The following is a 19,826-nucleotide window of genomic DNA, read 5'->3' as shown; positions in this document are numbered from 1 at the left end:
AATTGTTTCTTTAAAGAAGGTCATGAGTAAGTTTTGGATGTTGACTGCAATATGAATGAGAAGTTCTAGTACAAAGATGGCACTTATAAAAGCTCATTTGATCAAGTTAAAATCACTCGTTGATTATAACAGAGGGAAATAAGTGAATAAAAGTGAAAATCTGTCGCATATCAAGGAGACTAGATGTAGGCCACTAGTTTGGGTTGAACCAGGGTAAATGCGTTTGTGTTTAATTCCTCTTGTTATCTATCTGAGCTTGTACATACTATCTTGATTTATTTATCCTATTATATACAACTTCTTGCATTAATTCATGATTACAAAATAAGGAACTTAAGCGAAAGAGTCCTGATAAATGATGGTTCAGAAAAGATTCAGCATTTTTGAACAAGGAAATGCTCAGTTTCTATTAGGGTTGTAGGTGTAACCAACCTGTTACGCTATAAATGATTCGATCTAACAACGGATATTTCTAGACGAGAACTAATTTTCAACTTGAACGAAAGTTGAAAGATTTTGACGGTTATCAAATGGTACATAGTCTGATACTGTTAAAACAAAGTATTACAGTAAGTTTCTCATCCTCACAATCACTAACCAATATATCTCTCTTGACTCTCGCACCTTTTCATCATTCATGGTTTGATATTATTCTTGTGTCCTAGGTGTAGAGAACTGCACCAAAACATAGCCGTATTTTCTAGCAAACAACATAATGGAAACAGTCACTCGATATAGATTGATCCAAATCCAATTCAAATTGCATACAGATCCATAAAAAACCTTTTCAGCCGCCTCTGGTAAATTTATCAATCGACTGTTAACAATATATGTTTGTAAGACTGAATTCACTACTGCTGATGACTCTGTCGTAGGTTTATCAGTTGAAAACACAATGTAAGAACTGACGATCAGTAGGCTAAGTGAGTACTAAATTCAGTAAGTTGTTTGTTGGTGCAGTGCATATCAAAAGAGATTGGAAGGCAATAAAGTATGATTTCTCACATTAACAGTGTTTTTACATACAAGCTTTTGTTTTAATATTTCAAATTGTATAAACAAACCAATAACATACACAGAGTTTTGGACACATCACATAAATTATGAATATGTACACCGAAGCACCACTTAGATTATGACAACGTAGACTAGACCAGTTCATAATTTCTTAAGTTTTAAGCAGTTGGATAAGAAGCTTCCATAGCAATTCCGCAGAGTCCTTCCTCAGTATCCACATTTCTTTGCATTCTAATGTATCCATTCTCGCCCCAACTCGTTCCCCACGAGTTCTTCACTAGCCAATACTTCGTCCCATCACTAGCTTTGCCATATCCAACTGCTGTAACACCGTGATCTAACTCAGTTCCACACTCCCCGGTAAAAACACCACTTGAGTAGAATTGAAAATCTGATCCACTAGCATCAATCGCGACAGATACAGGTTGGTTAGCTACAGCTTTTAGTAGATCAGACTCACTGTTAGCTGGAACATCTTCGTAACTAGTAATCTTTGCTGCATGGTTTGATTCCTTTCCGGTTTTGCAAGTGCTATCCGTGCCCTCGTATGGGTAATTGGATTCGGTAGTAAGCCCATGGTTCTTGATGATAAACTTAAATGCATCATCCATCAGACCTCCTTCACATCCCATATCAGAACTCGTGTCACAGTCCACGAGTTCCTGCTCGGATAAAGAAATCAATTTACCAGTTTTAATCTTGTTGATTCCTTCTGTTGCAGCAACAGCAGAAAATGCCCAGCAACATCCTGCAATATTGTAATAAGGTTGATTAGTTTATAGTATTGCTGATTCATATTTGAAAGGAAAGTTATATGTTAAATGAGTTATTGGTTAAACATAGAGATAAAGATCAAAAACACATTTGAACTAGCACTTTTCGCGAGTTATTGTCTAATGTGCGTTTCAATACATAAATGGTGATTGTTCGGACAGGGAAACGGAAGAACTGATAGTTGAGGTGTGAAACTCGTAAAAAAATTATAGTTGGGGTGTGAAACTTGCGAAAAAAAGATAGTTCAGGTGTATGTTTTACCATTAACTATTCAACTTACCACACTGCCCTTGATCCTTTATTCCAGTAACAGCACCCTTCTTTCTCCAATCCATAGTAGCTGGAGCAGTTACGTTTTTGTATTTGAATGATGTGATCTCAGGGGATTTCTTTTGAGAAGGCATTCTATACCCGTTGTGAGTGGCTCTGAATTCCTCATTCGTCAAATCAGCAAATTCATTGATGTCCAACTTGTAAGGCTTGGTACCAGCCTTGTTGAAAGAATCAATGTACTCAGTATTGTCCTTGAATATTTTGAATCTTTTTGCCTTCTCCACATCATCTTTGTACACACGCCCAAAGCGTGTCATCCACTGATCGTGTTTCTGGACCATTGATGTTTCATACAAGCCGCGAGATGTGGCTTGAGAAGCCTGCATAACCAATACTAGTAGAGCTATAAAAGCAAGCTTCCAATTAAATGTCATGGCCATTTTTCGCGACTCCTACCTTTGTAGTAATACTAATATGTATGTGTTTTGAATGTTGATGAAATGCTTAGAGGGAGCAAGGAATTTATATAGTACTTCAGGTGTTGTTAATGTTGACATTTTCTCATGGTAATTGAGTTCCCTGGAATGCCCGGTATGCTATGTGTGATTGTGACAATAGAGATAGATCCCGTACATGCTACTCTGTTGTCTTTAAATTATATATCCTAATGAGCACCTCATTTGTAGCTTTATGATGTGTTTTCTTCCCATAATCTTAGCAATGGAGTACATGAACATAATGTTGTCCTGAATGCAAAATACAATCGCTTCTTTATTGGCAATTTACGTGACATGGACCATGACAAGGGATATTACTATACTGAAAATGGAAGTCGAAGGTTAAATAATAAAGGGGAAGAAAGCAAATCAATCTCAGCAATGAAAGAATTTTGACTGCAATATTGAATGAAGGGGTTCTCATCACTTTCTTTTGTAAAATTCCTAGTGTTCGAGTGAGAGAACATGTAGGAAATCCATATCGTTGGTAGTGAACGAGTAGAAAATTATCATTGTAGTCGTTGGTGTGACCGTGCTTAAAACCATACTCATTTGATCATGCGAAAGTCACTCGTTGAATATAACAGAGGGAAATAAGTGTCTAACAGTGAAAATCCCTCGCATGTCAAGGAGACCAGACGTAGGCCATTAGTTTGTGTCTTTCTGTACATTACTATCTTGATTTATTTAGTCTGTTAACAACAACTTCTTGCAATTGATTCATGAATACTAAAGAAGGAACTTAAGCCAAAGAGTCCTGATAAATAATAAATTCAGACAAGATTTGGCATTTTTGAACCAGAAATGCCTTTTTCGTTCAAAGTCCAATATTCTGATGTCCTAGGCGTAGACGAACCATACCAAAAATAGTGGTATTTGCTAACGACAACATAATGGAGGCAGTCACTCGATATGGATTGATCCAGATCTAATTCAAATCAATAGCACTTATGGAACATAAAAAAAAGTATTGAATCAATTCTTTTAAATGGATAGATCCGACCACAACTTCAAATGTGGAATTCAAAGGGATCAAATGACTTCTGTCATAAGTTTATTAGTCGAAAACACAAGGTAAGAAGGATAGCCAGTAGGCTAAGTGAGTACTAAATTCAATGAGTTGTTTGGTTTATGCACAGAATATCAAAAACAGGAAAAAACAATCCGAGACTTTCGAGTATAAACAAAGAGATTGGATGGAGGGAAATAAAAGTATAATTTCATCACATTAATAGTGTTTTTACATACAAGTTTTTGTTTTAACATATTACATACACAGAGTTCTAGATGTGCACTTAAAATTAGGAACACATAGACGAGACGAGTTCATAATTTCTATACTTAAGCAGTTGGATAAGAAGCTTCCATAGCAATTCCGCAGAGTCCTTCCTCAGTATCAACATTTCTTTGCATTCTTATGTAACCATTCTCGCCCCAACTAGTTCCCCACGAGTTCTTCACTAACCAATACTTCGTCCCATCACTAGCTTCACCATATCCAACTGCTGTAACACCGTGATCCAACTCAGTTCCACATTCTCCAGTAAAAACACCGCTTGAGTAGAACTGAAAATCTGATCCACTAGCATCAATCGCGACAGATACAGGTTGGTTAGCTACAGCTTTTAGTAGAGCAGACTCACTGTTAGCTGGAACATCTTCGTAACTAGTAATCTTTGCAGCATGGTTAGATTCCTTTCCGGTTTTGCAAGTGCTATCCGTTCCCTCGTATGGGTAATTGGATTCAGTAGTAAGCCCATGGTTCTTGATGATAAACTTAAATGCATCATCCATGAGACCTCCTTCACATCCCATATCAGAACTCGTATCACAGTCCACGAGTTCCTGCTCGGATAAAGAAATTAATTTACCAGTTTTGATCTTGTTGATTCCTTCTGTAGCAGCAACAGCAGAAAATGCCCAACAACATCCTACAATATTATAATAAGAAAGTTATATGATCATGAGTTTTTGGTTTAACATAGAGATAATGATCAAAAACACATCTGACTTTCACTTTTTTGCGAGTTTTTGGCTGATACTTGGCCTAATCATTTTCGAAGTGTGTTCTGATACATAGATGGTGATCATTAGATAGGAAAAGGGAACAATTAATAGTTCAGGTTTGAAAAAATGATAGTTTAGGTGTATTCTTTAACTCTTCAACTTACCACACTGCCCTTGATCCTTAATTCCAGTAACAGCACCCTTCTTTCTCCAATCCATAGTAGCTGGAGCCGTAACATTTTCGTATTTGAATGATGTGATTTCAGGGGATTTCTTATGAGAAGGCATTCTATACCCATTGCGAGTGACTCTGAATTCATCATTCGTCAAATCAGCAAATTCATTGACGTCCAACTTGTAAGGCTTGATTCCAGCCATGTTGACGGAATCAATGTACTCAGTGTTATCCTTGAATATTTTGAATCTTTTTGCCTTCTCTGCATCATCTTTGTACACACGCCCAAAGCGAGCCATCCACTGCTCGTGTCTCTTGACAATTGAGGCTTCATACAAATCGCGAGATGTGGCTTGATAAGCCTGCATAACCAATACTAGTAGAGCTGCAAAAGCAAACTTCCAATTAAATGCCAATGCCATTTTTTGAGTACCTAAATATTTCTAGTGATACTAATGTTTTAGTGTTTGAATGCTAGAGGGAGCAAGCTATTATTTATACTAGTGAAGATGTTCTATTTAAACATTTTCTAATAATGAATTATGTAGATTCCATAAACGTTACTCTGTTGTTCTAAAATATACACATCTAATAAGCCTTTCACTTGTAACTTTCTGATATGTTTTCTTCCCAAAATCACAATAGCTTCTCTTTTGGCCCTTAATATGACATGGAAACAACAACAAAAAAGCAGTTGACCATAGCATTTTATATTGGCACAATACATAAGCATGTCTCTTTAACTTGGTCTCAGTTGACATCTAACGGCTTCTAATTTTGGGTGTGCACAAATACACACTTAAACTTGAATAGGGTTGAACAAATTGATAGGTGTGTTCTACGTGGCAATTTGTGTCTTACATGTTGTCCTAGATTCCATCAACCGCTAAGAGGATCACCCTGAATAGGATTTGCATAAAAAAGGATAATAGAACTAAGAGGGTGAAATCCTGCTTTCCGGATCACCATTGGTATCCATCTATCATTTATAGTCTTTAATTTCTTTTCGAAGACTTAAGATGTATTTCAGAACCTAGAATGCTCTTTACACTCATGCTACAAGGTTTTGGGAATTTGTTTGTTGTTTCTTATTGATTGTGGCTTGATTTCCCTTTGGGAGTCTCATATGTGTATTTCTTTCGACTTACACACTATTTTGGGTTCTCGAGGTGTGTCATCATTACCTTGGCTTTTAGGTCGTGATAAACTATGTCACATAGAAGCGTGTCTATTTCTTCAATTTTATATAAGTTTAAGTGTCTACTTGTGTATGCCCAACGTTGGAGGAAACAGATGTTCGTTAAAGTCAAGTTAAATGACATATTTATGTATGGTGTCTTTATGTAGTGTTGTGTTATTATATTGTTGGGGTAACCCATCGGTGGTCCCCTAAACTTTACATCAACTTTCACTTAGACACCTTAACTAAACTTTGATCATTTTAGACACCTTATGTCGCTTCCTATTATGTCATTTTGATACATCTTGCTGATGTGGTAAAGTGAGTGTACTACACTCATTGTTGGCGTGCATGTGTTGCTTTTTTAGCCTTTTTTTTTCTTATTCTTCCTCGTTTTCAGCTAGTACATCTTCTTATATTTACTCTTTCAAAAATTTTCGAAAAATCCATCGAAGACTTCTTTCAAACCTTCTATTATATGTGTTGTAAAAACATAAGATTAATATTATTGAATACAATACATACTTGACCTCACCAGTTGATGGCAAGAATGTAACCTGTTTTTCTTAAAAGAATGGAGAATAAAATTAAGTTTTTAAAAAAATCTACAATCATGATTTTAACATATTCACACACCATTATAACTTCTTAGATTTCATATTTACAATTCTAAACACCAAATAAAATGAAGAAATAGGAGAAAGGTATGGTGAAAAATACAATAAAATCAAGTAGATATTATAATAAAGACCATGAAAATGGAGAAATACGCGGAGAATATAACTATATAGGGTGGGAATAGGTGAAAAGAAAATGAAAAAAAGAACATAAATTTGAAAAAAAATGTCAAATTGACATAACGAGACATGACATGAAGTGTCTAACAAATTTTAATCTTTCACCGCACTGATAAATGTCCTCACTTATAAGGTTCATCATTTGAATAAACTCACAAAGCTTTTCATTGTCTCTCATTCTATCACTTCTCTCTTCATGCATAGTTATTCTCCCTTATTTTCCTTCATAAATTTATCTTTGAGAAGTAAAAATTGCACATTAAGATATAATCTTCATGGGTTAAATTAAACCCATAAAATGCATTTGGCAAAGAACAAGAAGACATCTGATATCACGAAGGATACAAACTACACTTCTAAACAAGTTAAGAGTTCGAATTTGTGAACTACTGATCATATTGCCCCATCTAAGCTCAGCACACATACCATAATCAATTAAATTGCTTCACAAATCCACATGTTCTTGTAAACAAATAATGCACCATGAAATCATATACAACACAGAGCGAAGGATAAAAGATACAACAACAAACAAGGAACTTTTTTCTTGTACAGGTACAAAAACAAAAAAGGCACAGTTACAGTTCTAGGGGATAAGATAATACTATTAGCACATCAGCCTCTAGATGAGACGAGTGTATAGCACGCCTTTGCCACAGTAGGGTAGGATATGATCTTATGACTTACGAAAGCTCATCCAGTAGCAAATATTTACAAGGCTCAATATCTTGCACGGCCAGAATCAGTACTGGTTCTTCACAATGAGAAATAGCCATTGCAAGAATAATCTGGTTGCATGTAAAGAACAGAGGTGACTTTCAGATGATTGAAGGAAGCATCAACAAAAAATATATATATATATACACACACTCATCTGAGATCAAGGAGGAAAATCATAATACCAGTTGCTCTACTCACCTAATCAAAATCCATGTACGCTCCAGCAGCTAAAACGTATAAGCCCACGCTGCTGCATCTGCAAAAACTGTGAAGCTAGATTCTATCAATAGGGTCGGTATGGCCCTGTACCGCCAAACGCTCTGATACATCAGCTAATGATTTGAGGTTACACCGGATGAGGGCCTCCACAAAGAAGCATGTTTCGTCCTTAGTATTCCCATCTGGTATGTCTACTACAAATGACTCGATTACAATTGTTCCAGGTCTCCCGTCAATGACCTCGGGATGAACCGTGATAATCGATGAGTAGTTCTGCCATGTTTTCATAGAAAACGAGAAATCACTTGCTAACAAGTTCAGTATATATATATTGAGTAATACTTATGCTTTCCAACAAAAAATATGCACTCCAGAAAATGATGCAAAAACATACTACCATAATTTTACTACACAGCGTGGAAGAAAAGTTAGCTCACATTATGTAAACGGAAGCACAATATTTTCATGATGAGCTATATGTATTTGGTAAAGAAACAGAAAAAGACAAAAAAGAAACGGAGTTCATAGAGAGCTTAATAAATCGAGTTTAGATAACGCAAGGTAGGTTCCTTAGACTTGAAATGTGCAAGCATAGGGGACTTATTTATCGATTCTTACAATTCATACTCTAGGCAGGTCCTGTGAATTTTGCATCATTTGATTATCAGATGTTTGGATAACATATTTAATAAGAGAAGCGATAGAGGGGAGCTGCACAATCTTGTTTTGGCAAAATGGTCCTAGCATCCCTTGACACATTTTCACTGAATTTCTGTCGATTCTTCGATATGAAACAACAGAAACCCCTCTTCTCATGGAGGAAAAGCTATCCTTGCATTCACGTCTTAGTTCTCCATTTCTTAGCCAAAAAGCAACCATGGAACAGTTCAATATGAATAACCATCTGAGCTATCAGTCCAACAACTACAACTGCTACTACCTTAATCCAAAACTAGTTGTTGATGGCTTTAAGAATTTTCAACATTCATTCCACTCCATCTGCACTTCTTTTTTTCTGGAAGTAAAATAGCTTGAATAACTCCATCTTGATATGCTTCAGTCTAATACTCAATAAATGTATATATTAAGAAAAAAAATTAGAGGTCCATAAAAGATTCTCTACATTTTCTAGTGGTATATAAAGGAACTAAACAAAACAAAAGATTCCTGACAAACACCAAACCTAATGAGTGTACATGCACATGATAAGAGTCATAAGACCATGGACAGAAAAGGAGTATACACAAAGCTCAATAAACTGTTCTTTTCACGGTAAGGTAAATTTCATTATAAATTGTACCCAGAAGGCACTGGGAAGTAGAAAAGGCAAAAGATTACGGCATTACATCTTCACCCCCATAAGGAATAAGAAATAAAAAAAGTATGATCTTCATTGTCAATCCAACTACTATTACACCAGAAGCTCAATAAATTGGAGTTAAGATGATGTGAGGTAGATTATTTGGACTTAGTATTAGCCTCTGCCCTCTCCCAGAGGAATATTATCTAACCATACATACGAATTCATATTCAGCAGGTCATTTTGCTTTTCATCGTTCCAGTTGACAAATATTAGCATTAAACATTCATAGATGATAGAAATAGAAGTTGTGAAATCTTATAAAGGTAAAAGGATCCCTACATCCCATTCAAGAAACAAAACCACAGAAACGTCTCTTGCTACGAGGGAAAGTTGACCAGGTATTCACTTCTCCATTTCCTAACCTAGGAACAGTAATGAAGAACAGAATATTTGATGAATGGAACAGCTCAACATGCTCACCTCCTGAGCCGCTAAAGTTCCACAACACAAACCATTTGGGATCTAACTTAAAAAATACTAAAACTTCCTCTATTCCAGTTTATGGGACACTATTCTCTTCATTTTGTGTAAAAAGATAGACATCCCATTTTAAATGCTATTGACATGACTTATTTGGAACAAAACTGATTTTTTTTATTAAACAGAAGATGAAGAGATATGTGGAACTCTTGTCATCTCCCATTTAATTGTTGCTATCAAGGTCAACTTTACTAATTTGATATAATTAGTTTGTGTCAAAAAATTTCATACTGATTCAGTCAAACACCATCATGTAAAATGGGATAGGAGGTCCATGATTGCTCAAGAAAAGTAATAAGAATAGTATGGAACACAATATGCAAGCAGCTTCCATCTGATATTCAAACACAATTACATAAGTATTAACTTAGTAAGACGAGTCTGGCGCAATAAAGAAAATGGTTGTACATGAGAAGCAGACAAGGTGCGAGTAAAACTCAAGTTACTTCCATTTAAACTTCAGCAGACATTTTTTAGGCTCAAGCTTGAATTTCTTTATTGAATGGACACTTTATGATCACTATAACCATCTCAGGTAACTTCTAATTCAAAACTTCATTGTTTGTGCTTTTCCCACCCCTACTTTAAACTCTCTATCTCTATCAGGCGTACACATACACATACCTTGAAGGCATTTGAATAAGCAAAGGTGACATTAATGAATGCTAAACACATGAAGTTTCAAGTTCAAATTCTGTTTGTACACATTTATAAAATAATATAACCTAGTGACTCTCACCCCATAATGGATGCTTAACTTATAAGGGGTCTTTGATATTAATCAGCTCTATCAAAATAGAATGTTAAAAATTTACCTCGTATATTGAGATAGTTAGTATTGTGGTTTCAGAAACAGCCTCTCTACCTCCACGAGTAAGGGGTAAGAGGTGAGAAGGAGGAAGAGGATAATCAGCATAGTGGAATGGTGTAACATCATCTCTAGTTGGAGTAACTGAGAGAAAATAGCTAAGATTCAAGTACGTATAAATCTTTTACAATGAAAAGCATGTCCCCCACCCAACCGCAGCAAGAGAAGGAAATACAGTTGTCAGTGTTATTGAAGTACATGCAGATACACGAGCCAAGAAGGTTAGTGGAAAACATGGTTTCTTACCATTAAACACAACTTCACTTATTAATAATCATAAGATACAAAAAAACACCTGATGTTACAACTTAGCCAACATATAAAGTCCATCCAATGCATCCATGTATATTCTATGAGAAAACAACAGATGCATACCTGAAGCCTGTGATCTCCACCAACAATCTTTACACCAAAGATGTGTTCCTCGTCATCTAGAAGCTCTAACCTCTCCTTGCTGGTGGTAGCTGGAAGACCTGACCTAACATTCACTTCTCTCACACTCCCAATTTCAAGGTCCCCTTGCACGACACATCTGCTAACAAATGGCTTGTACCTTTGTGGTTGATCAAACCTTCTCACCAATGACCATACCTATGAAACATACCAAATCAGAAAGACCTCCATAAGAACAATATATGTTACAATCAGTCCCCCATCTGATATTAGCTACACATGAAATCAAAAACATAATGCAATTTGGTTTACCAAGGCCAACTCCAAAGTCAAACCATGCAAACATTCTACGTAACGAAACAATTAACACTACCTTACACATTCCTTTTTATAACTGTAGCATATGTGGAGCAACTCTATCCACCAAAGCTCGAACAAGATGGAAAGAATCACCTAATATTTTTGTCTCTTCTAGAAATTCAACGTGATACCCCTAGTAATTATCAACCCACTTCATTGAAACAATCAACACTATCTTCCACATAAAAATACGTTCTTTTTCTTCTTTACCTCAAATTTCAATATAGCAGCAATATCATAAATTACACAATTCAACCAAAAAAAATTTCCAAAAAGATAAAATCCCAAATCTTATTTTTCTACAATGTAAATAACCCTATATGAATAATCCTAGAAAGCCTTTGTAACAAGATGATCACATATAGATCTGAGAAAATATGAAAAGATCAAGTACATAATGGATTAAGCTTACAAGATTAACAGGAGCTCTGATGCGTTTAACAAGTGAAGAACTACACTGATTGTGGTCGAGCACATGCCTATGGTGTCTCCTAATGTACTCATCTTCCATATTGTTCATCATCTCCAACCAAAAAAATGGAAAGAAAAAAAAAATTCAATGGTGGGGTTTTGAGAAAAGGCAAAGTGTGAATCAGAAAGAGTCCAAAACGCATCGCCTATTGGAACTTCCGATGGCTGAATGGTCCAAAATTGCTCCATTTTTTATGAAAAAAATACAGAGCAAGTGGACATTTGGGGGTCCCTTTACTTCACTACTCCCACACAGATCGCGCAATAGTGACGGCTTCAGAATTTTCATTTCAAAGCACAGTAATACTTAGATGGAGACACACTATATAATTCTAGCTTCGTTCCTATTGCAATATAATTCATATTTATCCATTATGATTGATTTGAAAAAAATTTTATACTAGTAATAATAAAAATAATAAGTGAAATATCGAGTGTAAACGTCATGACCACTAGCTCTTTGAGATAAAGAAGTTATTTTCAAAAAATTATCGACTTAAAGCAAATCAAAATAGTAATTTAAATTTAAAAATGAATAGTATATAATAATAAAAAGAATATAACAAATTATATCTTAATTTTATTATGAATAGATAAAAACGAATACCTATTTTTAATAGCGAGAAGTATTAAAAACATCGCTAAATATGATATAAATTATTAGTTTCATCTTCAAACTATTAAGTTGACTGACAATTTAAGTTATGTTAGTCAAGTATAGTTAAGACTGTCAATAATTTAAAAAATAAAATTAATAATTTATATTAAGTTCAGCAATAATTTCAATAGTTCTCTTATTTTTAATATAATAAACAAATAAAAATAAATTGAAAAAATATTTAACATAAACTAAAATGGAAACATATAGTTTTGACAAGAGAAAAAGAGAGTTCAAAATTTGGTGAATGAAAGAGATAATGCTTGCTTGCTTTCATTTCACTTAATTTCCCTTCCTTCTTCTATTCATTTTTAATTTAATCGAATCGAATATTCGAATCCACATGTCATAGATACTTGGATGTGACATTGATCAACACAATAATGTAACCAACAATATTGATTTAGAGAATTTAGTTATTGATTTGCTATAGATTTATATAATTTCATATCAATATCAATATATCTCAAAAATCATTTCACAAATGAAATTTGAATTTTATCTTTTATTTAAAATAGGGGAAATTTTACAAATTGTTACAATAATAAACATAATTAGACTCATTAGTTATAGTTTGCATACAGACCGTAACTATAGCTTACTCGTTCATAAAATTCACACCTGGTTTTATAATTTACAGGTACGTTTGTATAATTTGCATATATTTGTATAATTGAGTTATTTTCATTTGTATTTGTATAAATACTAGATTGTTGACACGTGCGCTGCACGTGATTATCAATTCAGAAAATTTAAGTGAAGTTTTGAATAATAAGCTTTGCACAAAATAATATTGCAGATTATTTTGTGAATGTTCAATGTCGATCGTCATACATATCTCTTGTTCGAACAAACCTTTGAAGATGGTCAATGAATTTTTTTTCTAGTTAAATGCAATAATGTGTATATATATTTCAATTTGATGAGTTTCAATCGTGTAATTAGTCGTATCTCACTTGTAACATCTCGAAAATTGAAATAGCTTGGAAGAAGCTTAGAAGTTGAAATAATCACTTTTGCAAAGAATTAAAATCTGGAAATTTTCTTAAGTTAGGAAAAAGAGAGTTTTTTGTCAACTTCAAACGACTATAACTCCTAGCTCAGGATGAGTTAGAGGTAGTTTTTGATATGGTCGGAAATCCCTTGGAGAGATCTTTTCGACGACGCCGAGTTTGCATGATTTCGATATCGTGTGAGTGAGTTATGTCTTTCAGAAGTTGGGTTGTTGGATTAAGAATAGTCCAATTCAAATTTGGGAAAGGCAAATTTGTCTTTTCCTTACCAATTATTTTATGTCGTTTTGGGGTTATAAATTGGAGTCTAAATTGATCTTATTTAGTTCACTCTTTTATATAAAAAAAAAAAGTTAGGATTTTATGAGAAGAGAAAAGAAGAGGAGCAAAAAAGGAGAAAGGAGAAGAGAAAGCAAGAACATTCATGATCGTCAAAGTTTGGCTTATGGAATTCGTCGGGCGTGATCCCTAAAAAGATATGTGTGATCTTGTAGTATTGCGTCATTTCATTCACACACCAAACTTGTTTCAATTCATTGATTTTCGAGTTGGTTGAATAATAAAAACCGAAGTTCCTGAAGAACATTATTGAATTCTTGTTGGTTGAGTTATTGGATGCCTAGTGTTGATTTGATTCGTGTTTTCGAGTTATTTTGAGTTAAATCTATTGGGTATTGAGGGTACTAATGATCCTAAGTGTTTGAAGAAAGAACCATGAAAGTATAGAGGGTTTAGAGATGAAAAATGAAGGAGAAAGGTCGAGAAGGCCTGTTCGTAGAGCCTTGGGGCGCCACACCTCCCATAGCCCCATATGAAAATCTCTGTCAGTCGGGCCCTGGGGCGCCGTGCTAACCAGAGTGCCCCAACTTGGCCTCAGAATTTTGGAGCCTGGCGCCCCACGCCTCTCAGAGCACTTAGGACGCTAGTTCACCCTATTCTTCCCCCATTTTTTTGAGCTAGTTTCTAAGTGATGAACCTATGTTTCCTAGTTGATTCTAACACTCTAAGGTACGTCTAAACATCATGAAATCATTCATAAGCATGAGATCATGAACCTTGAATCTATAATCCAATTCAAGGAAAGTTAAGATTAAAGTCAAATAAGTTAAAAGTCAAGTCCAAAAGTTAAGAAGTAAGTCAAAGTAAGTTCTTAAAGTTTTTAAGAGTCTTTAACAAACGTTTTAACTTTGTTTTAAGTTTCAAGTTCAAGATAAGCAAAGAGCATAGAGTTGAGTTCATTTCTCAAAAGTTATAAGGGAACTAAGTATTCCCTAAGAGCCTATAAATTTTTTCACACTTAAGATAAGAGGAAACTAAGATTTCCAAAAGAGTTTTGAGTTAGAAATGGGAACATTGATTCCAAGAGAACTTTCTAAAGCTTAGTGTTGAGCAATTATCTCAACCCAAAGAAAGAAGTTATATTTAAAAGTATGAGCTAAAGTATATTTTGGGAGTAGTATTGAGCACCGATGAGGGAATGAGAGTTCATATTAACTCAAGTCTCCATGAAAATCATGTAGCCATCATGGATATTAACGGGTCATACTTTTTAGATGATCATGTAAGTTAAGCTAGTTGATCCACTAAGTTAAGATAGTTCCCTATACTTATGGCAAGATATAGGTCGGTCCTTGGCAGCGCAAGGTATAGTGTTGTATCATCACTATAGCTCTTAAGTGATAGTTGTCGGTTAGATAAACTCCCATAACAGAAATTGAATGGTTCCTCAAGAGCTTCTGCTTAGTATGAATGGGGTTATGGAACTTAATTCGTACATTGCACAAGTAGACTTTGAGAGGAAGAATGATATGTCTTTTATTAAAATTATGAGTTTACATAAATTTATTTGTATTTTACATACATCTCATAGTAAATTGTATTTTGCATACACAGAGTTGAAAACCATGTTTTAAACAGCTTTTCTTTATTTGCACATGTCTTTAAACTAATATACAATGAAATGAGTTAGTTATATTGAATTATGTTATTCATGAGTTGAGCAGGTAAGTTTTCATTCTTAGAGCCTGTTTGGCTCAGCTTAAAAGCTGGTCAAACTGACTTAAAAGCTGATTTTTGACTTATTTAACTGTTTGGCAATACTCAAAGTAACTTATTTTAAATTTAAAAAAACTTATTTTAAGCCAAAAGTTAAAAGCTGGGGTAGGGGTGCTTTTTTTTTTTTTAGCTTATAAGCTGTTTTAAGTTGACCACATTTTTATCTTTTTGCCCTTAATATTTTTATACAATCTCCAAATTACCCACATAACCCTAACATCTCTTTCTTCCATTTTTTCCTTTTCACGTTTAGTATAGCAACTTCAGCACTTTTATCCAAATACATAACTGCTTATTTTAAAAATAAGTTTCAGCACTTTCAAAAGTACTTTTTTAAAGCTACTTTTATTAAGCCCATCCAAACGGTCCTTTCTCTTTTCAAGGTTAAGTTGTTTTAGCATTCCAACTCGCACACTTGTACATTCAATGTACTGATGACAGTTGGACTGCATTGTATTATGATGCAAACACAGATAACTAGGATCGCCATTCGACGTACCGTTGATCCAGTGAGCAGCTCAGAGTCAATTGGTGAGTCTCCCTTCATTCCGGAGGACATCTTTATCATTCAAGTTATTGTTTTTAGTTTTCAGTTGTTAGAATGATTGGGGTCATGTCCCAACATCCCTCTTTATTTTAGAGGCTTCATAGACAGATAGTGTTAGTTCCTTTGGTCTTTTCATTTCAGTTGAAAACGTTTAAGACTAGAGTTGTCATTTTGACTAAGAATTAATTTTAAGTTATTTCTTGAGTTATCTCTTGTGTAAGTTCGGAGCGTGGCATCATTAATATTCCTTAATAAACAATATTTGTTATAGGATTTCCTAAAAGACATCGGAATTTTTTAAAATAATATATTTAAAAGTTAAAAGATCTTGTTAACTTGATAATACATTTTTGTGACATATATATTTATCTGAAATGATTTTTTTCTTCATAAAAAATAATGAAATATTAAGAAATAGTAAATTGGTAAATCTAAAAGGCAATGTTTACATAGTAATAACTATTTTAATCAAACTTCTTGACAGTCTAAATCACATAAGTAACATTGATAAATAAAGTCATTCTTTTGCCTTGAGCATCAAAAAAACAAATCATGCTAATTCTCTAATTCTTGAGAAGTTTAATAATTTTGAAAAAATATATTCAGAAACATATATCTAGACCACAAGAGAAAATGATATAAAATAAATGAATTTTGATTTCAATAAAAATTTAACTAATACAAACTTCCCACGCGTAATTACAAGTCATATTAACTTTTCTTCATCGAAAATATTGAAATAGTAAAAAATAGTAAATAAATAAAAAAAATGTAATATTTATATATAGTAATAAATATTTTGAAGAAAATTTCGTGACAATTTAAACCACATAAATAGCATTGAAAAATAAGGTTATTCATTTTTTTGGGGCATCAAAAATCAAATCGTGACAATTCTCCACTCTTGAGAAGTTTAATAATTTTGAAAAAGATATTCAGAAGTATATATCTACATCACAAGAGAAATTGTTAACAAAAACAAATAAATTTAGACTACAATAAAAATTAAACTAATACAAACTTCAACTGACGTTATTACAAGTCATATAATTTTTTCTTCGTTAAAAGTAAATATTAAGAAATAATAAAATAGTAAAACAAAATGAAAATGTTTATATTGTAATAACTATTTTGAAGCAAACTTTTTTACAATCTAAATCACATAAGTAGCACTGATAAATAAAGTGACTCTTTTTTCATTAGCATTAAAAAAATATATGGTGACAATTCTCTAACTCTTGAAAATTTAATTATTTTTAAAAAGATATTCAGAAGCATACAGTTACATTACAAAAGAAAGTGTTAACAAAAACAAGTGAATTTAGAATTTATCATGTTAACTGAAACATTATATACTAATGCATATACTGTGCAAGAAAATAATTATTATTTCATCAGAATTATCTCCTCAAGAACTCAAGGTTGAGAATTATACCCTCTTAGGATAGAACAATTTACTTCATCAGAATATTGGTAACTCATGTTTCGCTAAATGTCGAACTAACTCAACGATAATAAATCACACGAATTTTTTTAAAATGAAAGAAGAAGAAGAAGAGTAGAAGATTAAAAAAATTATGGTTGAAAATGAGAGGAAATCCCTCTATCTATAGTTAAAAAGAAAAGTATGAACAAATGTTTTTTGTGTCTTATCTGAAAAGTCATGACATTTCCTAGAACTTACAACCCTTAATCGCAACTAATTGAAAAAGTCATAACTCTTTGCAAAAGGCACAACTCATCAAAAGATCACAACCCTTTGAGAAAAGTTACAACTTATTATAAAAGTCACAACTCATTGTAAAAGTTATAATCCACCGAAAAAATTACAATCTGAGTTAGGGATATATTGTAATTTAATGTTCAAGTTAGAAGTTCATGATTTTAATATAATATAGATAGATATAGATAATTATGTTGCTAGGCTTTTGTACTTATATATTCAATAAGTAAAATATACAATTACGTATTCAAACAAATATGGGTATAATTGTTGATCTAAAATTAGATTTGTTTTTTGGAGTAACACAAATTTCAAAATTATACAAATATGATAAAATTCGAAATAATGAATTTATACAAATACAAATATTTGAACTTTATTTTTTATATGAATTCAATAAATATGATACATAATTTATTGAGATACAATAATAGTGATGTATTCATTGTACTTTATGTATAATAATTTTTTTATGTGAATTTGTGTGAATATGATACATAAATTAGTAAGATAAAGTGTTTTTGATGCAATCAAAATTAACTTTTATTGAATCTCAAAACACTATTTTATCAATTAAATAATAATTTCATAAAATAATACTCCCTCCATTTTAAAATAAGTGAATTGTTGAGCCCTTTTTTATAGTTCAAAATAAGTGAATTGTTCAAAGCACAAAAGAGTTGTTAGGAAATTTTTTGATTTTTACCCCTTAGTTATATCTTCTAGGTGATAATTTTAAGAGAGTTATTTGGTCATATTTATGATTATTATTTTTACTTTGAATTAGTTATATTTTTAAGTATATTTTGAGAATAACTAAAAGGGAAAAAGTGGAAAATGGCATTTATTTTATGTCCTACACTTTCTTTTTCTTAATGAATGTGCATTGCCTCAACAATTCACTTTGAAATTGAGAAATTAGTATTTTATGATTTCATCTATATTAATTTAATAAGATTTTTTTTATATATTATAAAAAAATAACAAAATTTAATGATGTATATCATTAATGAATATATTGATCTTGCCACTTTGATGCATTTTTATACTTTTTCAACAAACTAGTTTAACCATTATAATGACTAATAAATGTTCCTCATTAGGATAGATTCATCATTAAATTTAGATATAATACATAAATGTGTCATTTAATTTGGTTTCAAATTACATTTATGTCCTTCGATTTTGGATATGTACAAATAGACACTTAAACTTGTATAAAGTTGGACAAAATAGACACATATGTTCTACATGTCATTTTTTGTCCTACATGGTGTCCTACGTGTATTGTGTCATGTAGGACTCATATGTTTATTTATTTAAAAGTTAGATAGTTAAAATGTATGTTTGTGCATTATGAAAGTTGAAGGTCAAAGTTAAAATTTGAAGCCAAATTTAGAACTTAATATATGTAATATGCCTTAAATTTAATTGCCCCAAAAAAAACTTTGGAATAAAAAAATAAAACCATTAATCTTAGGAAGAAATCTAATTAATAACCAATTGACCATTTTGGGAAAAATCTTTTGACAGAAAAAAATAATTTCCCCTAAAAAGACCTTTGAAATAGAAAAAATAACACCAATAATTATATGGGAAAATCTAATTAATAACCAATTGACCATTTTGCAAAAAACCTTTTAAAAAAAATATTTTATTGACAATTTAACATTCACACATTAATGATCTTTTTGACCTTTTTCTAATTTTAGTTCTATAAATTGATCTCTTAAGTTTTAATGTAAACCACATAATAATTTTCATTACCCCTTTTCACTTTACTTTACCGATATGTGTTAACAATTGCCGCCGTAGCACCAGCTATAACCTCTATAGCTAGCTCTACCATCAACTAGTCGTGAGCTTGATCAAGTTTCATCTATCAGAAAGCGAAAGAGAACTGATCCAATTCCAATTCAGTTTTTTGTTCAATCGTTAACTAGAGGAGAAACCCTAGTTCTCCGAATTCATTCAACGTATTCCATAAAAGTTATTCACAATAAAATCAGGTTAATCACTAGTGTAGCATCATATCATCAACGATGGTGTACAATGTAAGACAGCTCTTCAGTCACAAAAAATTGACAGTCTATGGCGTTGAAAAAGATACAGCCATAAAATGTCAATATCTATATGACCGACTGAATAGTTGTCTTCCATTGTACATTAGTCGTTGATGATATGGTGATACATTGATGATCAATCTTATTTAATTGTAAATGACTTTTACGGAATC

The 19,826-nt window shown here is 32.7% G+C and overlaps 3 protein-coding genes across 3 annotated transcripts; all 3 read right to left on the bottom strand.

The window, feature by feature from the left end:
• Positions 1 to 945: 945 nt before the first annotated feature.
• On the bottom strand, positions 946 to 2,504 carry LOC101246517 (senescence-specific cysteine protease SAG39-like). Its single transcript, XM_004252559.3, has 2 exons — positions 2,072 to 2,504; positions 946 to 1,765 (listed from the first exon to the last, which is right to left on the bottom strand). The coding sequence occupies exons 1-2, from the start codon at positions 2,502 to 2,504 to the stop codon at positions 1,176 to 1,178; spliced, it is 1,023 nt and encodes a 340-aa protein (XP_004252607.2). The 3' UTR covers positions 946 to 1,175.
• A 1,256-nt stretch (positions 2,505 to 3,760) lies between these two features.
• On the bottom strand, positions 3,761 to 5,242 carry LOC101261794 (senescence-specific cysteine protease SAG39-like). The gene is made up of 2 exons (XM_004252604.5): positions 4,733 to 5,242; positions 3,761 to 4,492 (listed from the first exon to the last, which is right to left on the bottom strand). Exons 1-2 carry the CDS (start codon positions 5,163 to 5,165, stop codon positions 3,903 to 3,905), a joined length of 1,023 nt encoding a protein of 340 aa, XP_004252652.3. The 5' UTR covers positions 5,166 to 5,242; the 3' UTR covers positions 3,761 to 3,902.
• A 1,901-nt stretch (positions 5,243 to 7,143) lies between these two features.
• On the bottom strand, positions 7,144 to 11,891 carry LOC101246807 (abscisic acid receptor PYL9). The gene is made up of 4 exons (XM_004252560.5): positions 11,536 to 11,891; positions 10,746 to 10,961; positions 7,639 to 7,932; positions 7,144 to 7,508 (listed from the first exon to the last, which is right to left on the bottom strand). Exons 1-3 carry the CDS (start codon positions 11,644 to 11,646, stop codon positions 7,714 to 7,716), a joined length of 546 nt encoding a protein of 181 aa, XP_004252608.1. The 5' UTR covers positions 11,647 to 11,891; the 3' UTR covers positions 7,144 to 7,508; positions 7,639 to 7,713.
• Positions 11,892 to 19,826: the final 7,935 nt, after the last annotated feature.

Source organism: Solanum lycopersicum, chromosome 12, assembly GCF_036512215.1.
Source record: "Solanum lycopersicum chromosome 12, SLM_r2.1".
Classification (NCBI taxonomy): domain Eukaryota; kingdom Viridiplantae; phylum Streptophyta; class Magnoliopsida; order Solanales; family Solanaceae; genus Solanum; species Solanum lycopersicum.
Note: the sequence above shows the minus strand (reverse complement) of the source record. Positions and strands in the feature narration are given on the sequence as shown.

What these genes read in the sequence shown, in the direction of transcription:
- LOC101246517 (XM_004252559.3), bottom strand. Translation starts at nt 2,504, where the DNA reads ATGGCCATGACATTTAATTGGAAGCTTGCTTTTATAGCTCTACTAGTA. An exon ending in AAAGGATCAAGGGCAGTGTG is followed by an intron (nt 1,766 to 2,071) that starts GTAAGTTGAATA and finishes ACAATATTGCAG; the next exon opens with GATGTTGCTGGGCATTTTCT.
- LOC101261794 (XM_004252604.5), bottom strand. Translation starts at nt 5,165, where the DNA reads ATGGCATTGGCATTTAATTGGAAGTTTGCTTTTGCAGCTCTACTAGTA. An exon ending in TAAGGATCAAGGGCAGTGTG is followed by an intron (nt 4,493 to 4,732) that starts GTAAGTTGAAGA and finishes ATAATATTGTAG; the next exon opens with GATGTTGTTGGGCATTTTCT.
- LOC101246807 (XM_004252560.5), bottom strand. Translation starts at nt 11,646, where the DNA reads ATGATGAACAATATGGAAGATGAGTACATTAGGAGACACCATAGGCAT. An exon ending in TCAGAGCTCCTGTTAATCTT is followed by an intron (nt 10,962 to 11,535) that starts GTAAGCTTAATC and finishes TATGTTTCATAG; the next exon opens with GTATGGTCATTGGTGAGAAG. An exon ending in GTGGAGATCACAGGCTTCAG is followed by an intron (nt 7,933 to 10,745) that starts GTATGCATCTGT and finishes AAAACATGGCAG; the next exon opens with AACTACTCATCGATTATCAC.